Source organism: Lolium rigidum, unplaced genomic scaffold, assembly GCF_022539505.1.
Source record: "Lolium rigidum isolate FL_2022 unplaced genomic scaffold, APGP_CSIRO_Lrig_0.1 contig_40904_1, whole genome shotgun sequence".
Lineage (NCBI taxonomy): Eukaryota > Viridiplantae > Streptophyta > Magnoliopsida > Poales > Poaceae > Lolium > Lolium rigidum.
This window is the reverse complement of record NW_025900483.1, coordinates 1-23,293: the sequence shown is the minus strand read 5'-3', so window position 1 is coordinate 23,293 and position 23,293 is coordinate 1. Positions and strand designations below refer to the sequence as shown.

The following is a 23,293-nucleotide window of genomic DNA, read 5'->3' as shown; positions in this document are numbered from 1 at the left end:
TCTACCTCTGCTGCCGTGCACCATGACTACTCGATCCACAAAACGTCACGCACGGTCGCCCCCTCCGGTCCTCTCCTCGCCTCATGGGCTCATGGCCCTATAAGAAATCGCGAGGGTGAGCACCAGGGGATCAGATCAAACACACGCAGTAGCTGCGAAAACACGCTCACCTAGCACTAGTCACTAGGCACCACCGGCCGCCACAGCATGGTCACCGTGAAGCCGTCCGCGACCGCCACGGCGGCGGCAGCCCTGCTGCTGCTGTTGGTGGCAGCAGCGGCGAAGTCGGCTGAATCGGCAGGTCAATGCGGGACGTTGCCCTCCATCTGCAAGCACGCGGTGACCAACTACTGGATCGACGCGGCGCAGAGGACATGCTGCGACGGCCTCTTCAATTCCCCAGCGGAGTGCTATTGCGAGGTCGTCGCGAGGATCCGCGCGGAGGGCCTCGACGTAGCCACCGTTTCGTGCCTCGGCGACGCCGGATGTCCGGGGAGCAGCAGCCTCCGTGGATCCGACGGCTCCTCTTCCACCGCCTGATTCTGAATCCGGCAGCCGTCACCGGAGTACGTTTCTGTTTCCCCGCGTACGTGCGTGCGTTTTCCAGCTTAGTTTGGAAGAATAACAACACCGGACGGTCAGGGTCCCGGTCTGTCAGTCTAGCTAGCGCGCTGCTTCAGTTTCTTCTTACGTGTGTACTGTGTAGGGGTAGAGTAAATTGTGAACTTGTAATCCCATCGTGTTCGTGTCCTTGTGCTAGCTGTTGACTAGTGTTTTTTCAGGTGTACGTGTTGTATTGTATTGCCATATCGGCTCGGCCGCACTCAGGTTTGATTAGCCTTCACAAACCACACTTGATGTCGGCAAAAATGGGTACTCCCTTATTAAGACTAGCCATAGTGGTAATATCTTAGCTAGTATCATGTAGTACATTGGTTCCACAAAAATGCTGATGTGGCACCTAATTAAGGAGGAGAGATGAGTTTAGAGTATCATAGGTGGATACTGTATCATAGCGCATATCACGAGAAAAGTTAATGCCAAACAAATCTTGTACATCAATTTGCATTAAGATTCTAAATAGAATAAATATAGCATAACTATGATACTACTCCATGATACTACCCACTATAGGGGTAGTATCATACACAAGTATCATATGCATGATACTACTATATGATACTCCCTCCGTTCTCTTTTAATTGACTCAAATTTAGTACAAAGTTGTACTAAATCCGAGTCAATTAAAAATGAACGGTAGCACTATGACCAGCCTAAGGCAGTATCAGTGGAAAATGACAACTTAGTTGTATTTGTTTTATTTCAAATCTTGCAAGGAGTTTCTATTATCATCCATTCATTTACACAATATAAGATATTTTGGTACTGTTGAGAGATTTTTTGTTCAAAGAAATTTCATAGAAACTTTGGTGGATTCAAAAATTTCCTATAAAGTTAATTTGGTTCGTAGGATTTGAATCCACATGAATCTTTTCTATCATCTACTTTGCATGCAATTTCATAGGAATGTTTCCCTTAGTCCAACCTTATGGTAAATTTTCTTTGTTTCTAGACAACTATGGTAAAAACATGTGATCCTTCACAACGACATTGTGTTTTTTGGGACGCAACAACCCACAACATGCAGTATAAGCTACATTATCAGTTCATGTATGACTGAACATGTCACGTCTTCTATTTCTACATTTTGCAAACCAAACAACTCTAAGATATGGCTGTTTGCATATGGAGAGACTGATCGAGAACCACATGCATGATAGAACATAGAAGAATGTTTAATAGCTCTTGAGAAATTCGATTGCTATCTCAGGTGCACATCCTAAGCTAGCTACACCACCCTGAGGACACCGAAAACCGCACCACGCAAGACAGGAGGCTGAACAGGCAGGCCTGGTTCATGCTTCGAGTTCGAGCACCCACTCAGCTCACTTTCTCGGTTTTTTCCCAAACCAACCGGCGGTGGATTCGTACAGCGCCTCGCCGGCCCAGACCTTGACCAAAACACCGGCTCTCTTCAGCCACCCGTCATAATTTTTCCGCACGAAGAACACTAACGCCATGGCGGAGATCATGACCGCGCAGATCACGAGCCTCTGGATCGTCCCCTGGCGCGCCACCTCGTCCTTCAGGTCCTTGAACTCCCCGGCGTGCCGACGGAGCTCCGAGATGATCTTATCAATCTCGGACTTGATCTCCTGCATGTCGCTCTTGTGCTCGGCCTTCATCTCTTCCATAGCTGCGATGAGGTTTGCTTGATTGGCGACCGTGAACTCGATGAACTCGCCTAATCCTGGGTGCAGTGTCCCCTGGGTTCCGAGCTCTGTTGAGTGATCAGCGTTGCTGATTAGAAGCTCGGCCCCGACGCTTCCGGAGCGGTTGGCGCGGTGTCCTTTGCTCGGCGACGGGACGCGGAAGCAAGTGCGTGGCGCTGATAGGGAAGTCTCCGCGACACTGGGCGTCAGAGGCGCGGCAAGCGGTTCCTCGGCAGCGGGCGGCACCATGTCCCGCCGCAGCGCTTGGTTGAAGACGAAGACGAGGGCCGTGACCACACTGACAGCCCTCTTTGTGCGGCGCCACTGCAACACCATGTTGTCGGGCTCGAAGAGCACCATGTTGTCGAAGAAGAAGGGCACGAACGGGGCGACCAAGAAGTACGGAGGATGGGAGTGGGTGAGGAACGAAGCTACGGAAGAGAATATGAAGAGAGCGATAGCGCGAAGCTCTAGGCCACCGGACGACGGCAGAGGCATCAGGGGAAATCGACCGAGTTATCTCCGTCTGTTCAGTTCACGTTGTACGGCGTGTTTGCGAGCATGTTCTCACTGCCTCTTCGCTTACCGAGACCATTTGCCATTAATTGGCCTCCGTTCCAAATTAACTGATTGCGGAAAATAAATTTTGGTCAGATTTTAATGTAGATACGCATATCCAACCCGTTTTTTTAGTGTATAGCTTCGCCGGAAATTCAATTCACTTACTACCTCTGTCCATAAATATATGTCAAAAGTTTGTTTAAATTTGAATGTATCTAGTCACGATTTAGTGTATAGATACATCCGAATTTGAATAAATCTTTGGCATGGACGGAGAGAGTATTTAAAAAAGAACTGCGTAACTAAGTCACTTAATTTGAAACTTTGTATCGAGGGAATCGCATGGTTGGTCATATAATTGATAACACAATTTCAAGTTAGGAGCATGTTGGTCATTCAGTATTATTTTATCAGCAAACAGATCACAATTGTGAGTTTGTGACGTAACACATTGACTGGGTTGTTGACCGGAAACGATAAACTTTTTGTCTGCAAGAAAACCTGAACAATCCCAATTTTTTTTTGCAACTAGCAGCCACTCGACAGATGCACTCGCTATCTAACTCTCCCCTGGCTGCCGGAGAACTCTCATTTGCAACTAGTTGTTGTTGGATGTAGATGGCTGCAACCAAGTAAGATAGCCTATGTAACCTATAATTTCTAAAATCTCAAGGCTGATTACATTGGCAGCTTAGGAACAGCCTTTGAGGACAAAGTTTAGTCTCGCATTGCTAGTTGGGAGGGAGTTCGAGTGGTATATAAGGGTTGCTCTTCTAGTTCTTTCAATTCAGTGAGAAAAGAAGGAGCCCTCGCGCATTCCTCTTTCTCCGCCGCTCGCCTTGTCTCGCCTCGCCTCGTCACGCATGCACATCGCGTTTCATGACTCGAGTTCGGGGTCGGCTCCCCTCCCTTATACCATAAATAGATGTCAAAAGTTTGTTTAAATTTAAATGTATCTAGTCACGATTTAGTGTACAGATACATCCGAATTTGAATAAATCTTTGGCATCTATTTATGAATGGAGGGAGTATTTAAAAAAGAACTGCGTAACTAAGTCACTTAGTTTGAAACTTTGTATCGAGGGAATCGCATGGTTGGTCATATAATTGATAACACAATTTCAAGTTAGGAGCATGTTGGCCATTCAGTATTATTTTATCAGCAAACAGATCACAATTGTGAGTTTGTGACGTAACACATTGACTGGGTTGTTGACCGGAAACGATAAACTTTTTGTTTGCAAGAAAACCTGAACAATCCCAATTTTTTTTTGCAACTAGCAGCCACTCGACAGATGCACTCGCTATCTAACTTTCCCTGGCTGCCAGAGAACTCTCATTTGCAACTAGTTGTTGTTGGATGTAGATGGCTGCAACCAAGTAAGATAGCCTATGTAACCTATAATTTCTGAAATCTCAAGACTGATTACATTGGCAGCTTAGGGACAGCCTTTGAGGACAAAGTTTAGTCTCACATTGCTAGTTGGGAGGGAGTTGGAGTGGTATATAAGGGCTGCTCTTCTAGTCCTTTTCAATTGAGTGAGAAAAGAAAGAGCCCTTGCGCATTCCTCTTTCTCCGCCGCTCGCCTTGTCTCGCCTCGCCTCGTCACGCATGCACGTCGCGTTTCATGACTCGAGTTCGGGGTCGGCTCCCCTCCCTTATATCAGGAGATAGAACCGATCTAGAGACTCTCTCTCAAAACTCTCAACTCTGTCTCTCACAAAAAGTTCTTTTTACTCCGCTACTCTCTAGTCTTCCCATCCTAGCGACTGCGTGCACAGTCGTCTGGGAGAGCAGGCCTCCGAAATCCCGTCCGTCGAGATCCTGCACCGGGAGGCAGGCGATAAGATTTTTGGGGAGTTGCGTCTCGGCGGGACTGCTCGCTACTGTTCGTGTTCTACTTCGCCGGTTCGACTGCTTCCTCGACAAATCTGACTACACCATGAGCGACATCAACGATGGCCATGGTGCTGTTGCTGGTTCGACCTTTTCGGTCGCGATGTTCGTACTTTTCCTCTTTTATCTTGCAATGCTACTTGTTCCATGTTCAGATCTGATGCATGTGTTTAATCTGATGTGTATGGTTAAGTATGCTAGTGCTTCTGCAATGTTGCTTTCGATAATTAAACTCACTCGAAAATTACCTAATAATCTAACAGTTGCACCTATCCCTACTGTCGGATGTCAAACTTTCAAATTTTTAAAAGAAGACGGAAGATGGGTGCTGCCTGCCTGATGTCAAACTTTCAAGTTTTTAAAATAAGACAGATGGGTGCTGCCTGCCTGATGTCAAACTTTCAAGTTTTTAAAAGAAGACGGAACATGGGTGCTGCCTGCCTTCATCCTGAAGAAGACGGAAGGAAGTAGAAGGGTTTTTTCGAAGTGATCGGAAAACAGGTCATAATTGCTATAGTCTTGATTCTACAGGGTTGTTTTTGCAAATAAAAATCACCGTTGACAACATGACCGTGACCTATTTGCTCATAAATCAGTCTCTGGGTGAGCAGTGGGCTAAGGCTGGTCATAGTGGGGAGTAACTTAGACTAGTAACATATGTCATGTTACTAGTCTATGTTACTACCTTCATAGTGGGTAGTAACTTATATGTGGTGTCATGCATTGTATCATTTATTATGTTGTAGACTCATCTTGCCTTGAGGTGTGTGATGTTATGGTAACATAGCTAGTTACCACCCCACTCTATTTCTTCATTTATTAGCATGCCATGTCATCAAAATGCCTTGAGATGTGTGATGTTACTAGTTATGTTACTCCCACTATGAGTAGTCTAAGACTGCTCATAGTGGGAGTAACATAGCTAGCAACAACTAACATCACATATCTCAATGCATTTTGGTGACATGGCATGCTAATTAATGAAGAAAGAGAGTGAGGTGGTAACTAGCTATGTTACCATAATATCACACATCTCAAGGCAAGATGAGTCTACAACATAATAAATGATACAATGCATGACACCACATATAAGTTACTACACTCACTATGAAGGTAGTAACATTGACTAGTAACATCCCCATGTTACTAGTCTAAGTTACTCCCCACTATGACCAGCCAAAGGGCATCTCCAGCAGCGCAACGCAAACGGTCGTTGAGCAACCGTTTTCGTCCGCCGTGACCGGAAATACGTCTGTCACCATCTTCAGCGGGGCGATGCAAAGTGACTGGGCCGTCCGCGGAGACGCAAACTTGGTCCAAATATGCGCAAGATTTGCGTCTCCGCGGACGCTCCGCGGACACGGAAACTGTCTGCGTTTTGTGCATCCGGGCCGGTCGGCAGTGAGTAGGTAAGCAAAAGATTTTTTTTTCATTACTATTGATTGGCCAAAAGGACCATCTTTACGGAGATGGTTAGTCTAGTTAACCTAAAACTACAACGGCCGTACCTACTCGCCGTCGCGCGGCCTATACCGGCCTCGGTTACTCGCAATCGCGCGGCCTACTACTGTCCGCCGAAAGGGCCGCCGCCGTCGTCGAAGCGGGAGCCCTTCGCGCAGTCCGCGCGCCGCGCACGCCGGCGAACGGACATCTCGTCCTGCCGCCTGCGGCGTTCGAGGGCCTCGGCCAGGGAGCTGTCCCACAGGGCCTCCCCCTGGGCCAACGCCACCTGGGTAGTCGCCGCCTCCGCCGCCGCCTGGATCGCCGCCACGTCGGCGACGAAGCGGGCCCTGTCCCTAGCCGACTCCGCTTCGTCCCTGGCGGCGATGGCGACCTCCGGCTCCCGGTTCTCCCGCTCGACCCGCACGGGAGAAGGGCCCCTACGCTGGAGCGAGTCCAGGTCGGAGCACATTAACCCATGGCCATCGCACAGCTGTGTGCTTCCTCCTCCGCCACCCAAGCCTGAAGGCGCTGGGCGTCCCCAGCCAGAGACTCAAAGGACGCGAGCAGAACCCGCTGGTCGCCGGCGCACTCGAAGCGGCCGGGGACGGGGGCGTCGTCGTCCGCGATGTCGTGGATGACGGCGTCCGCTGGTGGTGCCGCCGGAGGGGCCGCCATGGCCGCCCGCGCCTCCGCGAGCTCGGCCCTGGCGTCGGCGAGCTCGGCCATGGCGTTGGCGATCTCCGCCCTGGTCGCCGCGAGGCGCCATTCCGCGCGCTCTGCCGCCTCCGCCACCGCCTCCGCAACCTTCGCCTCCGCCGCCTCCAGGTCCAGCTGCTGGGCCTCAACGCCGATGGTGGCTACCTCCTCCTCCGGGTGGAGTTGGCGGCACATCTGAACAACGTGCTCCCAACTAATGTGGTCGGCCATGGAAGGTTAGTAGGGTTTAGCTTCAGGTGTGCCCGTCGCCCCCGCCGGTGTCCTTGTCCACCATATATAGCCACGGTGGGGGAGGAAACGGTGTTGGCGCAGGTCGTTTCCCACGCGCGCGAAACGCCGGCGAAATTTGCCAATGTATTGGGCACGCACGGGAACGATCGTCGTCGCGCGGAAACAGTTAATCGCCGGCGGCAGTCCTCGACGGGACGTAAAACACCATTAGCGAGCTTGACGCTGTCTTTGATTAAAAAATGTGTCCGCACCGCTTAAGGTACCTCAGACGCAAACAGTCGCCCTGGGCCACATCTCGGCCCACAAACGGTCGCCCTGGGCCACATCGCGTTCATGGGCCGACACAAACAGACATTTCGGACATCCGAAATACGTCGGCCCGCTGGAGATGCCCTAAAGCAGGCTACTCTTCTGAAGTATGGCCAATGACAATTGGGCCAAATAAAACGTCTTACTGGGCGAACACAAACTTCACAAACACAGAGCAGCACTACAACCCAGATAAAGAAAAAGAGCAGGACTGACAAATACGACCAGGTTGTTGAGTCAATCAACCATTCCCAGGCTATAACTTTTTACATATTGCAGATGCCAATGTTGATGAGATCGACAGCACAACATAAAAGAGCAATGTCAGGAAGCAAAACACAAAATGACCACGAACAGGACAACAGACAGTCACTAGATTTTTCACCTACAATCACTGTAGACACTTAATGTTTTGACAGTGAACCAACTACAGCCAGGCCAGAAAGGTTTCCGGTCTTATTATAACTTTCTGACAATGATACCCTTGCCCTGCCTTAATCAGCAGTCCAGCTGTGCTCGACGATCTCACGGACTTTGCGGTTGTACTCTCGCTTGTTCTCGCTGTACATTCTGGCGGCTTCTGAGTTTGCTGGAGAGTTGGGATTTGGATCACACAGCAGGGACTGCAAAGGCAGAATGAGGTGTCAGTAATCCAAGCACACATATGGTGGCATGATGCACGCCAAACTTGTAGCCTACAGTCACTGGGAGATGGCAGCATGTACAAGGTAAATAACCCAGCATGTATCATGACATGGGAATATGGGATCTATGTTCGGAGCATGGCAACACTATGTCATTTATAAGACGTGTACCACCTCCGTATGGTGGTGGAGCGCAGGTTTGTAAATAGTGGTAAATGTAAAAAATAAAAATGAAACCTAACTCTAATTTCATTCAAATATATCCCTTATGATTTCTATCTGGCGAGCTGTATAATTCAGGTCAAGTTTCCCACTAGTTCCAGGTCAACAAGCTGCAAGGAGAAAAGTTTCCTCTATCTCTACATCTTGCAATATCGACGACATGGTTTAATGTCTGAAAAATACAACTTCCCAAATCCAGTATATATAGAAACACCCTGCCAAATGCAACTATGCCTAATATTCAAAAACATATTTAACAGAAAACTGTAAACCAATGCAACTAGAGATACTAGGTATGACCACTCAATAAATTTCCATACATTTCATGCTTTACAAATTAGAAGTGAAGGTGTGGAGGAAGACCCCTACCACACAATTAACTAAAGGAGGGACAAAGGCCGAGCCTGGGTTGCTTAACCGACATGCCAGGTGCTAACCTGATACTAATATGATACCAGGGTTGGCTAGCGCTACACATGGTGGGCTAGCCAACTGAGCCCAGGAGACTTCCCTATCCACAACATTAAGGCAAGCGACTGAACATGCTTTACTAATTAGTACTATTCTCTTAAATGGGATCACACATAAAGTTTGGCTAGTCTGATCAACATGGTACCTGAATAGAAGTCAATATAGCAGCAACATCATATATAGGACTCCACTGATTCTGTAGAATATCCAAGCAGATGCTCCCATCTGCATAAACTGCAGAAATGTAGCAATATGTTAAACCATTTCTCAAGAACATTAATTTAGGACGAATCAGAGAAATTACTTGGTAAGATATGAAAGGTATTTGAGTCACATCTAATCAGAGAAATGGACAGAGAGAAGGTGAGAGAGATTACTATTTGGGTGAAACATCCTAGAGACAAACCGAACAACTGGTGGCTTGTTGGGGTAATCTTCTGCAAACTGCATGCTAAGCTTGAACGTTCCTAAATATGTGAGACAATAAACTGTCAGCAAACTTTCCAGTGCCACCACAATAACATTAATTAAACTGCAGCAGCGAGAAGATGCAACTTGACTACTTAAGACTTTTTGCTTGTCCTCTATCATGAAAATTGATGTGCGGCAATACAAATGGATTGATGATAAACATGATGCTAACATGCTAAGAAAATAGGCACTGCAGGTTTAAATACGCAAAACTAAACAGCCAAACATTAAACTCGCCATGTTAAACTCAAGAAACACCATATGAACAACAATGTGCTGATAAATGATTTCATGACAGAAATGAGCCCAGTGACTAGGTTTCTGCCTTGAGGGGCCCAGCTGATTTATTGGTAGATGCCCGATAAATCGCTTGCCAGACCGATAATTGATCCAAATGACAAAACACAGACGATATGGCTCTATCTTATTGGTGACCCGCCAGTTGCGATAAATTGGCACATAAATCAGCATATCGGCCGATATTCTGAACATTGTTTGTACCAGCAGTATTATAACTGAACATGTAGTGGGAAAGACCTCTTTATTAGAAAGAAGAAAGTGGAATAAAATCAGATGCAACCCAGGCATCCTTGCAGCGTACACTACCTAACCAAGTACTGTACCCAATAATGGGACTTAATGTAACATAGTATTAATTACCCAGCCCAACAAGCTGGTAGACATATGGGGTCCTAGTCCCTATAACTCAAATGTAATATAAATCCAATCCATATTGCTATTCATAATCCATTAATAGGTTGTTCCAGTTTTCTGCAGGCAAAATCAACATAGCAATTTCGCGGGGACTTGTAGACTAAGTAAGACTATGCATTTTAACAGATATGTAAGTTATTTTTTAAACTTTTCAAAATAAGATCAAGGTTTCACCGTTTCAGGAATGTCAATTTATCACAAAAAAAAGGAGTAAAACTGATAATTATGAACAGCCCTGGCCATAGCACAACTGACTCATAGAACAGGGCAGCATATTAACAGCAGAATCTTGATTCCAAAATGCAAGTAAAGTTTTGTATACCACGATGAACGATAAAAAGGAGAAAGGAAGGGACTGATTGGTTGGCTTGCCCCGTGAACAAAAATGCCTAAGGAGACTGGACTCTCAGCAAGATGATATATTCATTTCCATCATCCATATCCTACTAGTACTAAGATTAAACCAGGAATTTGCCTAAAAAGGTCAGTCACAATTACACAATTTCTCCAAAATCCTGACTATTGTCATATTGAAGTGCCACGTCCTGAAACATATGCACAATAAGAATGCATGATGCACTGAAACTTCCATGCACCCACATGGTTGACTCCATACATGGTTATTTTTGGTTACGTGTTCCTTCATGTCTGTCATATGCCAACGTGTATATTGGGATGGCCACTCAGAATCTATGGTGTGGAACAATATCCAGCTTTAGGACGGGGATGGGGCTACCTATCTAAGATATTCACTTGTGACTCAAGAGCACGCAAATATCGCTAGCTGATAACTACAATGATGCATCTGCTGCAAGCTGGAGTTTTCCTACAAAAGTAATGATGTCAAAATAGGTGATGTTTCTGGAACTGTCACACCAGCAAAAGTAGTGATTTGATTAATGCACAAATACATAAATTTGCTAATCTTCCAAACTAACATGAGACAAAAAAATCCCGCTGAAATAAGGAGCATTAAGAGGAATTAAACTAAGAAGCGAAGTTTGGATGAATGAGTTCATTGTGTCCTCTGAAATAAATATCATTCAGATGTTGCATAACAGATATGCACTTTTTCTTTATCTAATCCCTCAGAAACAATACTCATCCTTATGGAGAAATAATATTTAACAGAAAATGAAAGCATAAGATCTTTCTTGATGAAGAACTCCATTTATACAAAGCTAAATAGGAAACCTGCTTCTAGAAGCAAGTCCAAGGCTTATTGCCAAAGGAATTTATACTAATGCATCTGCAACAGCTATGGCAAGGTTTGCTGATATACCAAAGAATATGTTTGTGCAACTTCAAATCAGCTATGAGCATACGCTCCCATAACCAGAAGTGCCAAAAACCATTTTTTTGCAGAATTCATACAAATCCCATCATTCCGGCATAACAGTTTTGTCGCACACTGAATGGAACTAGTTTACGTAACGGATGCTTTTAAGTCTACCATGCAGATTTTGTCGTTTGCGATTAAAGGAAAACCAAAAGCGGTAGGGATTATCCTAAAATAGACAATTCTAGCAAACCCTCGAGTGATGGGAAAACGCCAAACAGATCTAGTACTACAAATCATGCAACAGAATTTCCCGCGAAAAGCTAACATAACAGACTAATCGACGGAAATAGCTCAGCCTCACTCCCAGGACAGCCAAAATTCATCAACAACACCTAAGATACTACAGTTCGACCTTGCAATTTCACAGTAATACTACTTCCAAGGAACTATATATCAACTACGCATAGAAAATAAAAGCATAAGATCTTTCTTTATCTAACCCCTGAAGACACAATACTCAACCTTATGGAGTAATAATATTTAACAGAAAATAACAGTATAAGATCTTTCTTGATGCAGCAGAACTCCATTTCCAAAGCTAAATAGGAAACCTGGTTCTAAACGAAAGTCCAAGGCCTTTCGCTGAAGGAATTTCTACTAATGCATCTGCGACAGCTATGGCAAGGTTTGCTGAAAGAACTTTTTTGTGCGACTCGAAATCAGCTACAAGCATACGCTCCCATAAGTGACTAGAAGCATTTTTATGCAGAATTCATGCAAATCCCCCTAATTTCCGCATAACGGTTTTGTCGCACATTGAGTGGAATTTACGTAACGGGTGCTTCTAAGTCTACCATGCAGATTTTGTCGTTTGCGATTAAAGGAAAAACAAAAGAGGTATGGATTAGCCTAAAATGGACAATTCCAGCAAACTCTCAAGTGGTGTAAGCTGCTATGGAAAACGCCCAACAGACAGTGTAGTGGTACAAATCATGCAACAGAATTTCCCGCGAAAAACTAACATATAGCAGACTAATAGACGCAAGTAGCTCAGCCTTGCTCCCATGACAAGCAAAATTCATCGACGACACATAAGATACCTACAATTCCACACTACAATTCAGGGTAGAACTACTCCCAAGGAACTATATAAATCGGCTAGAGATCAGACCGAGGCGCCTCACCTCCGTCCCACGGCGTATCATCCGGCCTGCAAAAACAACACGAGACACAATTAACTCAGAAACTAGTATTAGATTAGAAGTAACTGAAACAGGGAGACCCCGGGCGGCCGATCTAGAGGCCCCCCGAAGGAAAACCCTAGAACGGCGGCGGCGACCGCGCGGGAGGGAGAGGGAGCCGGAATTCCCGGGCAGCGGCGGAGGACGCACCCGAAGATGACGGCGTTCCAGTGCATGATGTCGTTGTCGTAGGGCGCGCCGCTGATCCCGGCGGGCGGGTCGTGCTGCAGGCGCTTGAAGTCCCGCATGAGCCGCTTCCTCGCCGGCGTCGACATCTCCTCCGCCGCCGCCGCTCCCCCCTGGAACCCTAGCTAGGGCTGCCCGGCGCACGCGGTCGGCGCTCTCCCCCCACCGCTCGCGTCGGGGGAAAAGGTACTGGAGAAGCTTCTAGGTAGAGAGAGAGAGAATGTGAGGCACGATTAATAAAGCGTTGATGCTTCCTTGCGTGAACGCAAGGAATAGAGAAGGGAAGCCACGTCAAGCACGAGTGGGCCTTTCCGTCCTTCCGCTATGGGCTTCTGCACTCGCGACGCGGTTAGTGGGCCCAAACGACAGGCCGGCCCGTTAGTCACACCTTGACGGGGACAGAACTTGCCTCCTAATTTGATCCGGACTCGATTACAGAGTCCGATTCTTGCTAGGAGGAGACATCCAGGTTGGGGTTCCCAGCATAAAAGGCCAGGCCACCAATCGTGGGCGAAATCCAGCAGCTCAGTTCACGTACCCGTGCTGCCGATCGATCGCGCGACGAGCAAGCTACGTAAGATGGCGGCCCCGTGCGCGAGCGGCTGCGGCTTCTTCGGCAGCCCGGCGACCCTCGGCCTCTGCTCCAAATGCTACTACATGGAGCAGCAGCGGCTCGCTTCGGTGGCCTCCGACGAAGACCTCGTGTCCAGCCTCCGGTCGCTCGCGATCAAGTCGTCCAAAGAGAGGCCCGAGGAGACGTCCAAGAACAACCCGTGCGAGGCGTGGGGATGCTAGGGTTCAGGAACTAAACCTGGCGGCGTACGTCCTCTACAACTACAGAGTATATGTATTGACTATTGACTTTTTGAAAGAGAACCACATGTGTGCTTTATTCATCAACCAAATACAGAGTCAGTAGATCGCATGGCATATGGTAGGGACGTAGGTAGATTCATCCATGTACTAGTAATTGATTTGTTCTCCCACAGAGTTGGTATTGTACTCCATGTGTTGTATCTCTCTTAGAGCATCTCTTGACTACTATCCAATGAACCGTGGTAGGCTCATGCAAAACCTGACATACCTTGTTGATTGAAAAGGAAATATCAAGTCTAGTCAAACTAATATACTACAAGGAGCCCATAATGCTCCTATAGACTACTCAAGGTTTCACCATCAGTCAGTGACAGCTTATCATACTTTGACAATAGGAGTATCAACAGTTTTGCATATTTGCATATTTAAAAAAATGAATCAAGTCATTGGCATGTTTTTTTTGAGATAGAATATATAGTACCACCGTGTACCTTCTTGACTTCAATCCCAAGAAAATAGTGAAGTTCACCCAAGTTTTTCAATGCAAAATCAAGCCCCAAATCATGAAGAAGCACATCGACAACCTTCTCTAATGAACTAGCAACAACAATGTTATCCACATAGATAAGCATAAAGGTAGACACCGCCTTTGTGGTAGAAAAATAGAGAATTATCAGCTTTAATTAGAAGTAACAAAACCAATGGATTGAAGCTTAACACTAAGTCGAGAATACCAAGCGCGAGGCACATGTTTAAGCCCATATAGGCTCAGTTCTTTTGGCGGCTTCTCCGAGAAGCTGCCCTCCCTTCAGCTTTCTGGGAAAGCCGCCCCCAAAATTTAGGAAGGCTTTCGAAATGATCTAGCCTAGACTAGTTCGAAAGCCTCCCTAAATTTTGTGTGCGGCTTCTCCAGGAAACTAGGGGAGGGTAGCTTCTCGGAGAAGCCGTCAAAAGAACTGAGCCATAATGCCTTATCCAACTTGCAAATTACATATCCCAACCGAGACTCGTACCCAGGTGGTTATCTCATATATACATCTTCCAAAACACCATGCAAAAACACATTTTTCACATATAGTTGACAAAGTTTCCACCCTTGAGAAACTGCAAGAGCCAAAACAAAGAAAATAGTCATCACCTTCACCACACGATTAAAAGTGTGCTCATAATCAATGCCATAGCATTGCTTAAAAACGGTAGCCCCAAACGAACAGCCTTTCGATTCACTTTATAGACCATTTGCAATGAGTGACATTTTTGCCATGAGAACAAGGAACCAAATGCCAAGTTTTATTATTCATAAACGCATAATACTCCTCATCAATTGCCACTTTCGAGCGAGAATCAACAATACCTTCACAAACACTATATCTAGGCTCACCATTGGTACAAAAAAAATGTTGTACCGAACCCTAGCTAGGGCTTCCCAACACACGCAGTCGGCGCTCTCCGCCACTGCCCGTGTCGGGAAAAAGGTTGGATGCGTCCGGTGCTGTCGAAGCTGAGAGGGAGAATGTGAGTCTCGATAGTAAGTAGGGTGGGCATTCGGTCATGACCAAATATTTCGATCTATTTTAAATTTGGGTTTTTAAATAAAAAAACAAAATATGCTTGTCAATATTACTACCGGCTAAAGTAGGGTACTCAATAATTTGGGTTCGGGTTCGGTCATGACCAAATAGTGTGGTAGTTTTTGTGAGCACAAAACTTCGACGACATTCGGTAAAAACATTAGCAGTATTTCAGCTAGGATTTAGTATTTTTTCAATAAAAAGATAAAAATCCAACCATAGTTCACAAATAAATAATCTATGCAAAGCCCGAAGCATTATCTACAACATTATTTTCGGAGAGGATCTTGAATTTATGAATGAATCAGACGCGTATTACATTTCTTGATTTTGGTATGGACTTTCTAAAATATATGGGCTTGTGTTGCATGATTGCTCGCAGCTTACTGTCGTCGGCGGGTTCCATCACCCACGCTGAAGTTTAGATGCCACCCGCCACCTAAAATTCAGTCTATTCGGTCTATTCGGTTACCTAGAACTAATGACTGAATTGGTCCAACTAAATTTGGTCTTTAAATTTTGATAAATGCTTGCGTTCGGCCGACCGATCGGCGTCCACGGATCGGTCCCTCCCGCTCGCGCTGGCCTCGCGTGCTTTTGCATGCCTCGCGCGGTGTAGTCGTTAACTTTTTCTTCCGCCCATAGATGCTTGCATGCAAGTCATGCTCTAGCTTCCTGCTCTGGCATGCAGAGCACACATGCTCACACGTATTGGACCACAGCTGCGGCAACTCTTTTTGTCCATTTTTGTAGGGTGCTACTATGCGTGTGTAGTACTAGCATATGAGTTAAAAAATGATGTGACCTCATAGGCTACCATTAATTTGCTAAAGAATGAATTTTATGACACTTAGCCAGCTACTAACCGTGTTATTTTCTAGTACGAAGCTAAAAATATGTCAATGGTTTTAGAATGTATTACTGTTATATTTTTTCTTGACACATCATGTCTGGTCTGTGTTCAGCTTCAAACACACGAGTGAGATGCTCATTTAGCTCTAGGTGTATGATAAAAAAATGTTTGCGATCTAATTCTGATAAGGCTAAGACGAGTCGAATTCATCACGAGTGAGCTCGATCCGGTGACATCGGTTTGCATCTAAACAAACCTCCTTCAGCGCCGACGGGGAACCCTCAAGCCGAATTCATCGCCAACGATACTAAATCAGTGTGCTATGGACTATAGTACAACCAAGTCTTTCTGTTAATTATTTGTTGCTTATGGTCATTATTTTTGTAACGAACACCTATGAGTTTTGTTGTGAAAGCATGGTCTAAATGTGGTAAGGTTTTTTTTTGCATAGGTTTGTTTTTCTCTCGAAATTACTGATGTTGCTTACGCTCATTATTTTTTTGTAACAAACTCATGAGAGTTTTTGTTGTGAAGACACACGCGAGATGTTGTAAGGGTTTTATGTGCGTTTGCTACAATTTGTTTTTCTCTCGAAATTACCAATGTTGCTTACGCTCATTATTTTTGTAAGAAACCCATGTAATTATTGTTGTGAAGACACGCGCGAGATGTTGTAAGGGTTTTCTGTGTGTTTGCTACATGTTTGTTTTTCTCTCGAAATTAAAGATGTTGCTTATGCTCATTATTTTTGTAAGAAACCCATGTGCTTTTTGTTGTGAAGACACGCACGAGATGTTGTAAGGGTTTTCGTGCGTTAGCTACAAGTTTCTTTTTCTCTCTAAATTACTACTTGCTTACGCTCAATAATTTTTGTAACAATTCCATTTAATTTTTGTTATGAAGACACACGTGAGATGTTGTAAAGTTTTGAAGGTGTTAGCTACAAGTTCGATTTTTTTGTTGTAACCATTTACGATTTATGTAAAATAGATGGTAATTTTGTTATAAATAAACCTACGACAAAATAATTGTTGCTAGAAAAGTGTGCCCAAAATGTTCAAACTTTTTCCACATTTTTATTGATCCACAAAAAAAAGCTTATGATACTCTACCACTATTGCAACATTTTATATACTCAATTAGGTGTGGAGCTAGCTGGATAAGAGATTTAGCAAGTAGAATAATTGGTGGAACCGACCATGTGAGCAGCGCCATGCACCGGCAAAGCTTGGGCACTCGTGCAAGGTAGGCTACAGGCCTACAGCTAGAAACCAAACTTTTTTACTAGGTTTCACATGACTACATGCAAAGCATGGCAGGGACAACATGCAACTCTGTACCAGGCTGACGCAACTACAGCTGTCATGAAAGCGACATGTCCGTGGGGTAATCCTCTACCATACGATGAAACGAACGACGGTTGTACGACCGATCCGGGGGCAGGATCGGTCGGCCGACGCGTAGCACTACCCTTAAATTTTTGTACCCAATTTTTTGTCGGTCTATTTGGTTCAGGTCTTGATCTTTCGGTTTTGATTTTCGTTCATCGTTTTTTCTGCCCACGCCTAATAATAAGCGAGTCCGATTGATCCTTGACGACGCAGCGTTTCACGGGACAGAGCTTGCCTCTAGTTTGATCCGGATTCGGATCACCGAGTCCGATTCTTGCTAGGAGACAACCAGGTTCGGTTCCCAGGTTAAAAGGCCACGAATCCTGGGCGAAATCCAGCAGCTCGGTCCACGGACATAGCAAACAGATCTTCCTGCCGAGAGCGACTGCCGAGCGCGCGACGAGCAAAGGATGGCGGCGAGGCAGGTGACCGGCGGCGCGGCCCCGTGCGCTAGCGGCTGCGGCTTCTTTGGCAACCCGGCGACCCGCAGCCTCTGCTCCAAGTGCTACGTGGAGCGGCAGCAGCTCGATTTGGTGGCCTTCGACGAAGCCGTCAAGTCCAGCCTCCCGTCGCTCACCATCAAACCGACGAAAGAGAACCCATGCGAGGCGAGCCGGAAGAAGGCGGGGCTGCAAGGTTTCAGGTGTCCCTGCGGCGGCGCATACTGCATTACCGCGCCGGGCGCCACCACGCCGGCGCCCATGAGAGCGTGCTTGGCTACGACTACGAGGCGGCCGTCCTGGAGGAGGCTTGAATCAACGAGTATGTTCTCCGGATGAGCGAAGAAGCGTGCGTCGTCATTACGTACATACAACGACCGGCCGATACCTTCTTCAAGAACTTAACTGTGGCGACATAAGTCATGTACTACTAGATTTAGTTAACAAGCTTTTTAGATGGGCTGAAAATCATTTATGTATTTGACTTTTTGGAGAGAACCTGTGTGTACTTTATTCATCAACCAAACGTTGTGTGTCACCTACTTTCTAAAGGTGCTGTTAGCTTAAAATCAGAGTTGATCTCGCCCAATGAAATTATGTGGTATATGGCCTACGCTAGCTAGTTACGAAAACAATGTTGTACTAAGGTTGCATGCACCCCTTTTTTTTATAGGGTTGTCTTGTGTCTCACCTTTTACTTGGGTCGCTCGATGTTTGTGGAGTCCTTGATTGTGTTATATAGTTTCTCATGCTACCGGTGGAGGGATTCATTGATGTTAGACATCGTTTGGTAGGAATGATGTTTTGGCATATGAAAGCATATGCTTCTTTTATTTTGAAATGCATGTTACACGTATTTTAAAATTTTAAAAAATTGAAACGAAGAATTCACACGTAGATCTTCACGTGCTACGCGTTGTCAAAGTCGTTTCATGAGAAATCGACTCGTCATGTGGCATATGTAAAATATACAAAATTCAATGGTAAAATTAAGGCTTTTCAGAAACGAAGAATTGACATGTACATCTTCACGTGCTACGCGTTGTCAAAGTCGTTTCATGAGAAATCGACTTGTGTAAAATAGACAAAATTCAATTGTAAAAATAAGGCTTTTCAGAAGATAATTTTTCTCTGTTTTGCATAGACCACAAAAAATATTGGTTTCCTCGCGAAACTTGACGAACACACATATAGTATGAAGATATACATGTAGAATTTTTTGTCAAAAATTTTCAACATTTCAAAACATAATTTTTTGGTAGAGGAAGCATATGCACCCGCGAGCCGAATTGAATTTTCATGGTTTAGCATATTTTTGCCTTCTGTATTTGTAAGCCATTTTGCCGTGATTTGTTGCCAATAGAGCTTCACGGTCCGGTGCCTATCACGGCATCAAAAGACACACTCTCCCAAGCCTTCATCAATAGAGTGTCTTTGATGTCGGTGTAGTTGCACTCCTCACCAACTTCCGCTTTGGTGGTACGGCCCCATCGATCACCTCCTCCTTTATCTCCTTCAACTCTTCGTCGTTGCCATAGCCCATGTTGTTGCCGCCATTCTCGTAGTCTTCCATGCCCCGTCGTCAATGTCGTTCTCGCCATCCTCATAGTCTTCTCCGAGTAGCGTGTCATCAAGTTCGACGGATGCATCATTGAGCATGCTCACAAACGATACCGACTCATCTCTCTCGTTCGCCCTACGGTGCAGACAATTAATTCCACAATTCCCCTCAACCTTACCGCAAATTAAACAAGAAACTGGAAATTTCAAACCATGTGGGATCGCGGACGAATGCATGGTAGGCGAAGGCGCCGACGGAGGCCGGATCAGCCACCGTGGCCGTAGTTAGTGCCTCCAAGGACACCTTCTTTGGTTGGTGCATCTTCTTGCGCGCCTTCGTCACTGACACCTTCTTCGCGCCCAACTTCGACCTCGCCTTGGACACACCTCCCATCGGGGTCACCGCAGCAGCGGGAGAAGCATCGCCGATGAGAATGACGTGGGTGTCATGCCGCTTGCGTTTGACATCCCCGCTACCGGAGGCGGCATGTGGACGACCGTGAGTTGAGCGGGGTGACGACGGTAGCGGATTGAGATGCGGGAGCTGCGGGCGGGGTCGATTGTTGTGGCCTGGCCTGGTGAGCTACCACCGGCGGGCTGGGAGCGGCCATGGCGGCAATAGGAAGGCGCGACAAGGCCGGAGCGGGCGGGGCCGACGAGATGTGCATGATGCGGAAACGAAGGTAGCTGAAATGTCCTTCGCGCCAATGCCTATCGCATGATGGGTATCGTGTTCGGTTTGGCCTGAGATCCTCTCTTATCCGGTTTGCGAGCCCACGTATCCTGATGTCCGCATAAAAATTTACAGTTTTCGCGGATTTACGGAGTTTTGTCAGCCCTTTTTTCGGACCAAAACCACAAACAACGGGTTATTTTGAGGATATCACGGATAAGCGGGGCCGCTAGAGCTGCAGTTATGTGTAATGTTTCTTTGACATATAAACCATATATCTCCAAATTACTTCGTGAAAAGAGAGAATTAAGGCCCACGGTTTTAACTCAAGTTCTTGCGAAAAAGAGTCATGGTGATCGGCGACCAGATTTTTGGCTTTTACTCGCAGCAACTACATAGTCGGTAAACAAAAAACAATGGTTCTTTCGGCCCTACAAGTTGTAATATGTGGTTTAGCACCGACTTCTAGAATACTTCTACGGAGTAGTACTCTGAATCCAAACAGGTATCGATTTGACTTCACCAACGATGTGTACTCCGTCAGTCCGTCTCCGTATCTGATCCTGACGCTGCATCCCGCCGGCCGGTGGGACACGGATCACTCCGCAGACTGCGACAGAATATCGGAAGAACGCAGCGCCTTCAAAAGACCACGCATCTGCAAAGCAACAGGCACAGCAGCATCGACATCGTCTCGGGCGGAACAGAGCAGCCAGGAGAGATCGAGTTGCTCTATAGCGCGAACGACGACAAAAAATCAAGAACCCTAGCACTAAGGAGAGAACGCTCGTGCATCGAGGAGGTCTCTTGCACCTCGAGCGAGCAATGGCGGAGACGCAGCAGGCGGGCGGTGCTCCGGCTTCGGACGGCCGCGAGACGGCCCTCCTGTGCGCGAACAACTGCGGCTTCTTTGGCAACGCGGCGACCGGCAACCTTTGCTCCAAGTGCTACAAGGAGCAGCAGCAGATCGGCGTCGCTGCCGTCGGTGGAGCCCCCCCGGTGGACAGCGTCGTGTCCAGCTTCGCGTCGCTGCGGATCAAGGAGACAGGTGGACCATGTGCTGCTGCTGCCGCCGCCGGAGTCGGGCGCGACAAGGAGGTGGTGCCGGCCACCGCTACGAAGAGCCGGTGCGAGGCGTGCCGGAAGAAGGTGGGGCTGCTCGGGTTCGCCTGCCGCTGCGGCCGCACCTACTGCGGCATGCACCGTCACGCCGGCGCTCACGCCTGCGAGTTCGACTACAAGGCTGCCGGCCGCGAGCAGATCGCGCGTCAGAATCCCCTCGTTGTACCATCCAAGCTCGACAGGATTTGACTTCGACATCGTTTCAATAAGTGGCTTAGCTTAGCCTTTTGATTATGTTTTTTGTTGTTGTTGTTTCCACCACTTTGTTAAAACATTCACATGTACATATAAACACTCTCGTATACGTATATAAATAATTTGTAGTAGGTACCTCTTCCACTTTTTTCTAAAATAAACATTATTTGACTTGATTTTCTTCTGCTAATTGGCCAAGATCAAAATATGGCTTGCGATGTACTTTGCTCGCAAACTGCGCTGAAAACCATGTTTGTGCTTTTTTCTCCCACGAAATATCACTGCTGTTTTCTTCTTAACTTCAATGATCTATCTCTTTTCCCCGCAAAAAAAAAAAATGATCTATCTCTTTCTTTCGGTTGTTTGTCTCACTTAGCTGCAAGTGATTTTTGCGATTACAAGAGTCACGCAGCTGGCAAAAAATAACATACTCCATACATGCACACCACGACCCATAGATTCACATGTGCCGATGTGCGTCTCTCTAAGCTGAACTGTGAAATTTGTTTATTTTTTCTAGAAAAGTCCAGTGATCTATTTTTAATCTTCAATAGCGCGCAGTACAACAAAAACCTAAAAGTAATAAAAATTACAGAGAAAAACTTTCAACCACCTAGCAATGGCTACCAACTAAACTGTGAAATTAATGTCTAAAATAACTATGAACAAGTTTGTCAAGCCCCTCATTTTTCCTTTCCTCTCCTCTCCTCTCATGAAGCCTCCACAACTTTCCACTTCATAGTCGGCAACGGCTGGCCAGATCCAATCCCTCTCGCCATTGGTGTCTGCGGCGGAGGGTGTAGAGATGGAGTAGGATACCAACCTTCTATGTACAACAATGTGGTAGGTTTTGGGGTAGGTTTTGGTCGAGGTATAAGGTTTTCCCTGCTTGTGGCGTCTGGCTTCATGCCATCGAGGAGGCACTGCAAGAGGTAGAGAGCGGCATCTGGTGGTGGGTAGTGGTTGTCAGCTCCGATGAGCTAGTGGTCGGAGATGAAGGTGTGGCCGGCGGCAGGATCTCTGCCGCCCCTTCAATAATGCTTGGTGGCTGCCCAGATCTGCAAGATTGGTCACCATGGCTCTGATGTGTGTCAACGGATCGCTGAGACAAATGCTACAATGTTAGCATAGATGAGGTGGAGAGCGTTGGAGACATTGGATGTCCTAGACAAAATTGGCACACGCAACTATGTACATAGGTTCGGCCCCTTGTGGTGGAGGTCTAATTCCTGCTTGATTGTATTTATAGATGTGTTTACAAGTCGTCTGATGCGGAGATTGAGGCTAAGTGTGGACGAATGTGATCTAGGGTTTCTACCTCTAGCATATCCTTATATAGGCGACTCGATTTAGGGTTTACAGCGTACGAGCGAGTTTCCAAAAACCTAAGTAGACTAACCGCCATTGGATCCTTGGCTTGTTCAACCTGTTGATCTTCACCGGATTGAGTGGCCCACCAAACCGATTTGGATCCTTGCGAGCGAGTCAATCAGGGATGCGACTGTGTCGGGCTACCCTGGTATTGTACGTGGACTCTCTCCGATGGGCCCACACAGTGGTTTATTTCCATGTCATTAGCCCCCGAGTGCGCGAGGGACTTGCCTTCGGCCTTGGTTCTTTTATTGGAGTTGATTGTCGACTTAGTCGACAGATAAACCACTGGTGAGAAGTAGTTGAGGGACTCCTGAAACAAACATAGAATAGAGAGATGGACAAACCACTTAATCTCGCTGACCTGTAGCAAACGCTTAATCGCGTTGGCTCATCCCCGTTGGGAAGTTGTGCCGACTCCATCCCTTCAAGGCTTCAATGAAGGTCATACATAGTTGGCAACATTTTTCTCCAGCTTGTCATGTCGCCTTGTTTGCCCCGGAAAAGAGAGCACATACACTACAAGAAAAGTTCTGATAGACAACGTTCCAAAATCGTCCACTAAGGGGTATTTTTCGTCGCCTATGGGCCTAACCCGACGATATGGGTTCTGTTGTCGAAACTGCGTCAGCAAAGTCC

General features: G+C 46.4%; 2 protein-coding genes across 2 annotated transcripts; one reads left to right on the top strand and one right to left on the bottom strand.

The window, feature by feature from the left end:
• Positions 1-7,666: 7,666 nt before the first annotated feature.
• LOC124681361 (ubiquitin-conjugating enzyme E2 2-like) lies at positions 7,667-12,766 on the bottom strand. Its single transcript, XM_047216287.1, has 5 exons — positions 12,627-12,766; positions 12,420-12,445; positions 9,146-9,235; positions 8,914-9,002; positions 7,667-8,054 (listed from the first exon to the last, which is right to left on the bottom strand). The coding sequence occupies exons 1-5, from the start codon at positions 12,749-12,751 to the stop codon at positions 7,926-7,928; spliced, it is 459 nt and encodes a 152-aa protein (XP_047072243.1). The 5' UTR covers positions 12,752-12,766; the 3' UTR covers positions 7,667-7,925.
• Positions 12,767-20,791: 8,025 nt separating this feature from the next.
• LOC124681362 (zinc finger A20 and AN1 domain-containing stress-associated protein 10-like) lies at positions 20,792-21,277 on the top strand. The gene has a single exon (XM_047216289.1). It carries the CDS (start codon positions 20,792-20,794, stop codon positions 21,275-21,277), a length of 486 nt encoding a protein of 161 aa, XP_047072245.1.
• Positions 21,278-23,293: the final 2,016 nt, after the last annotated feature.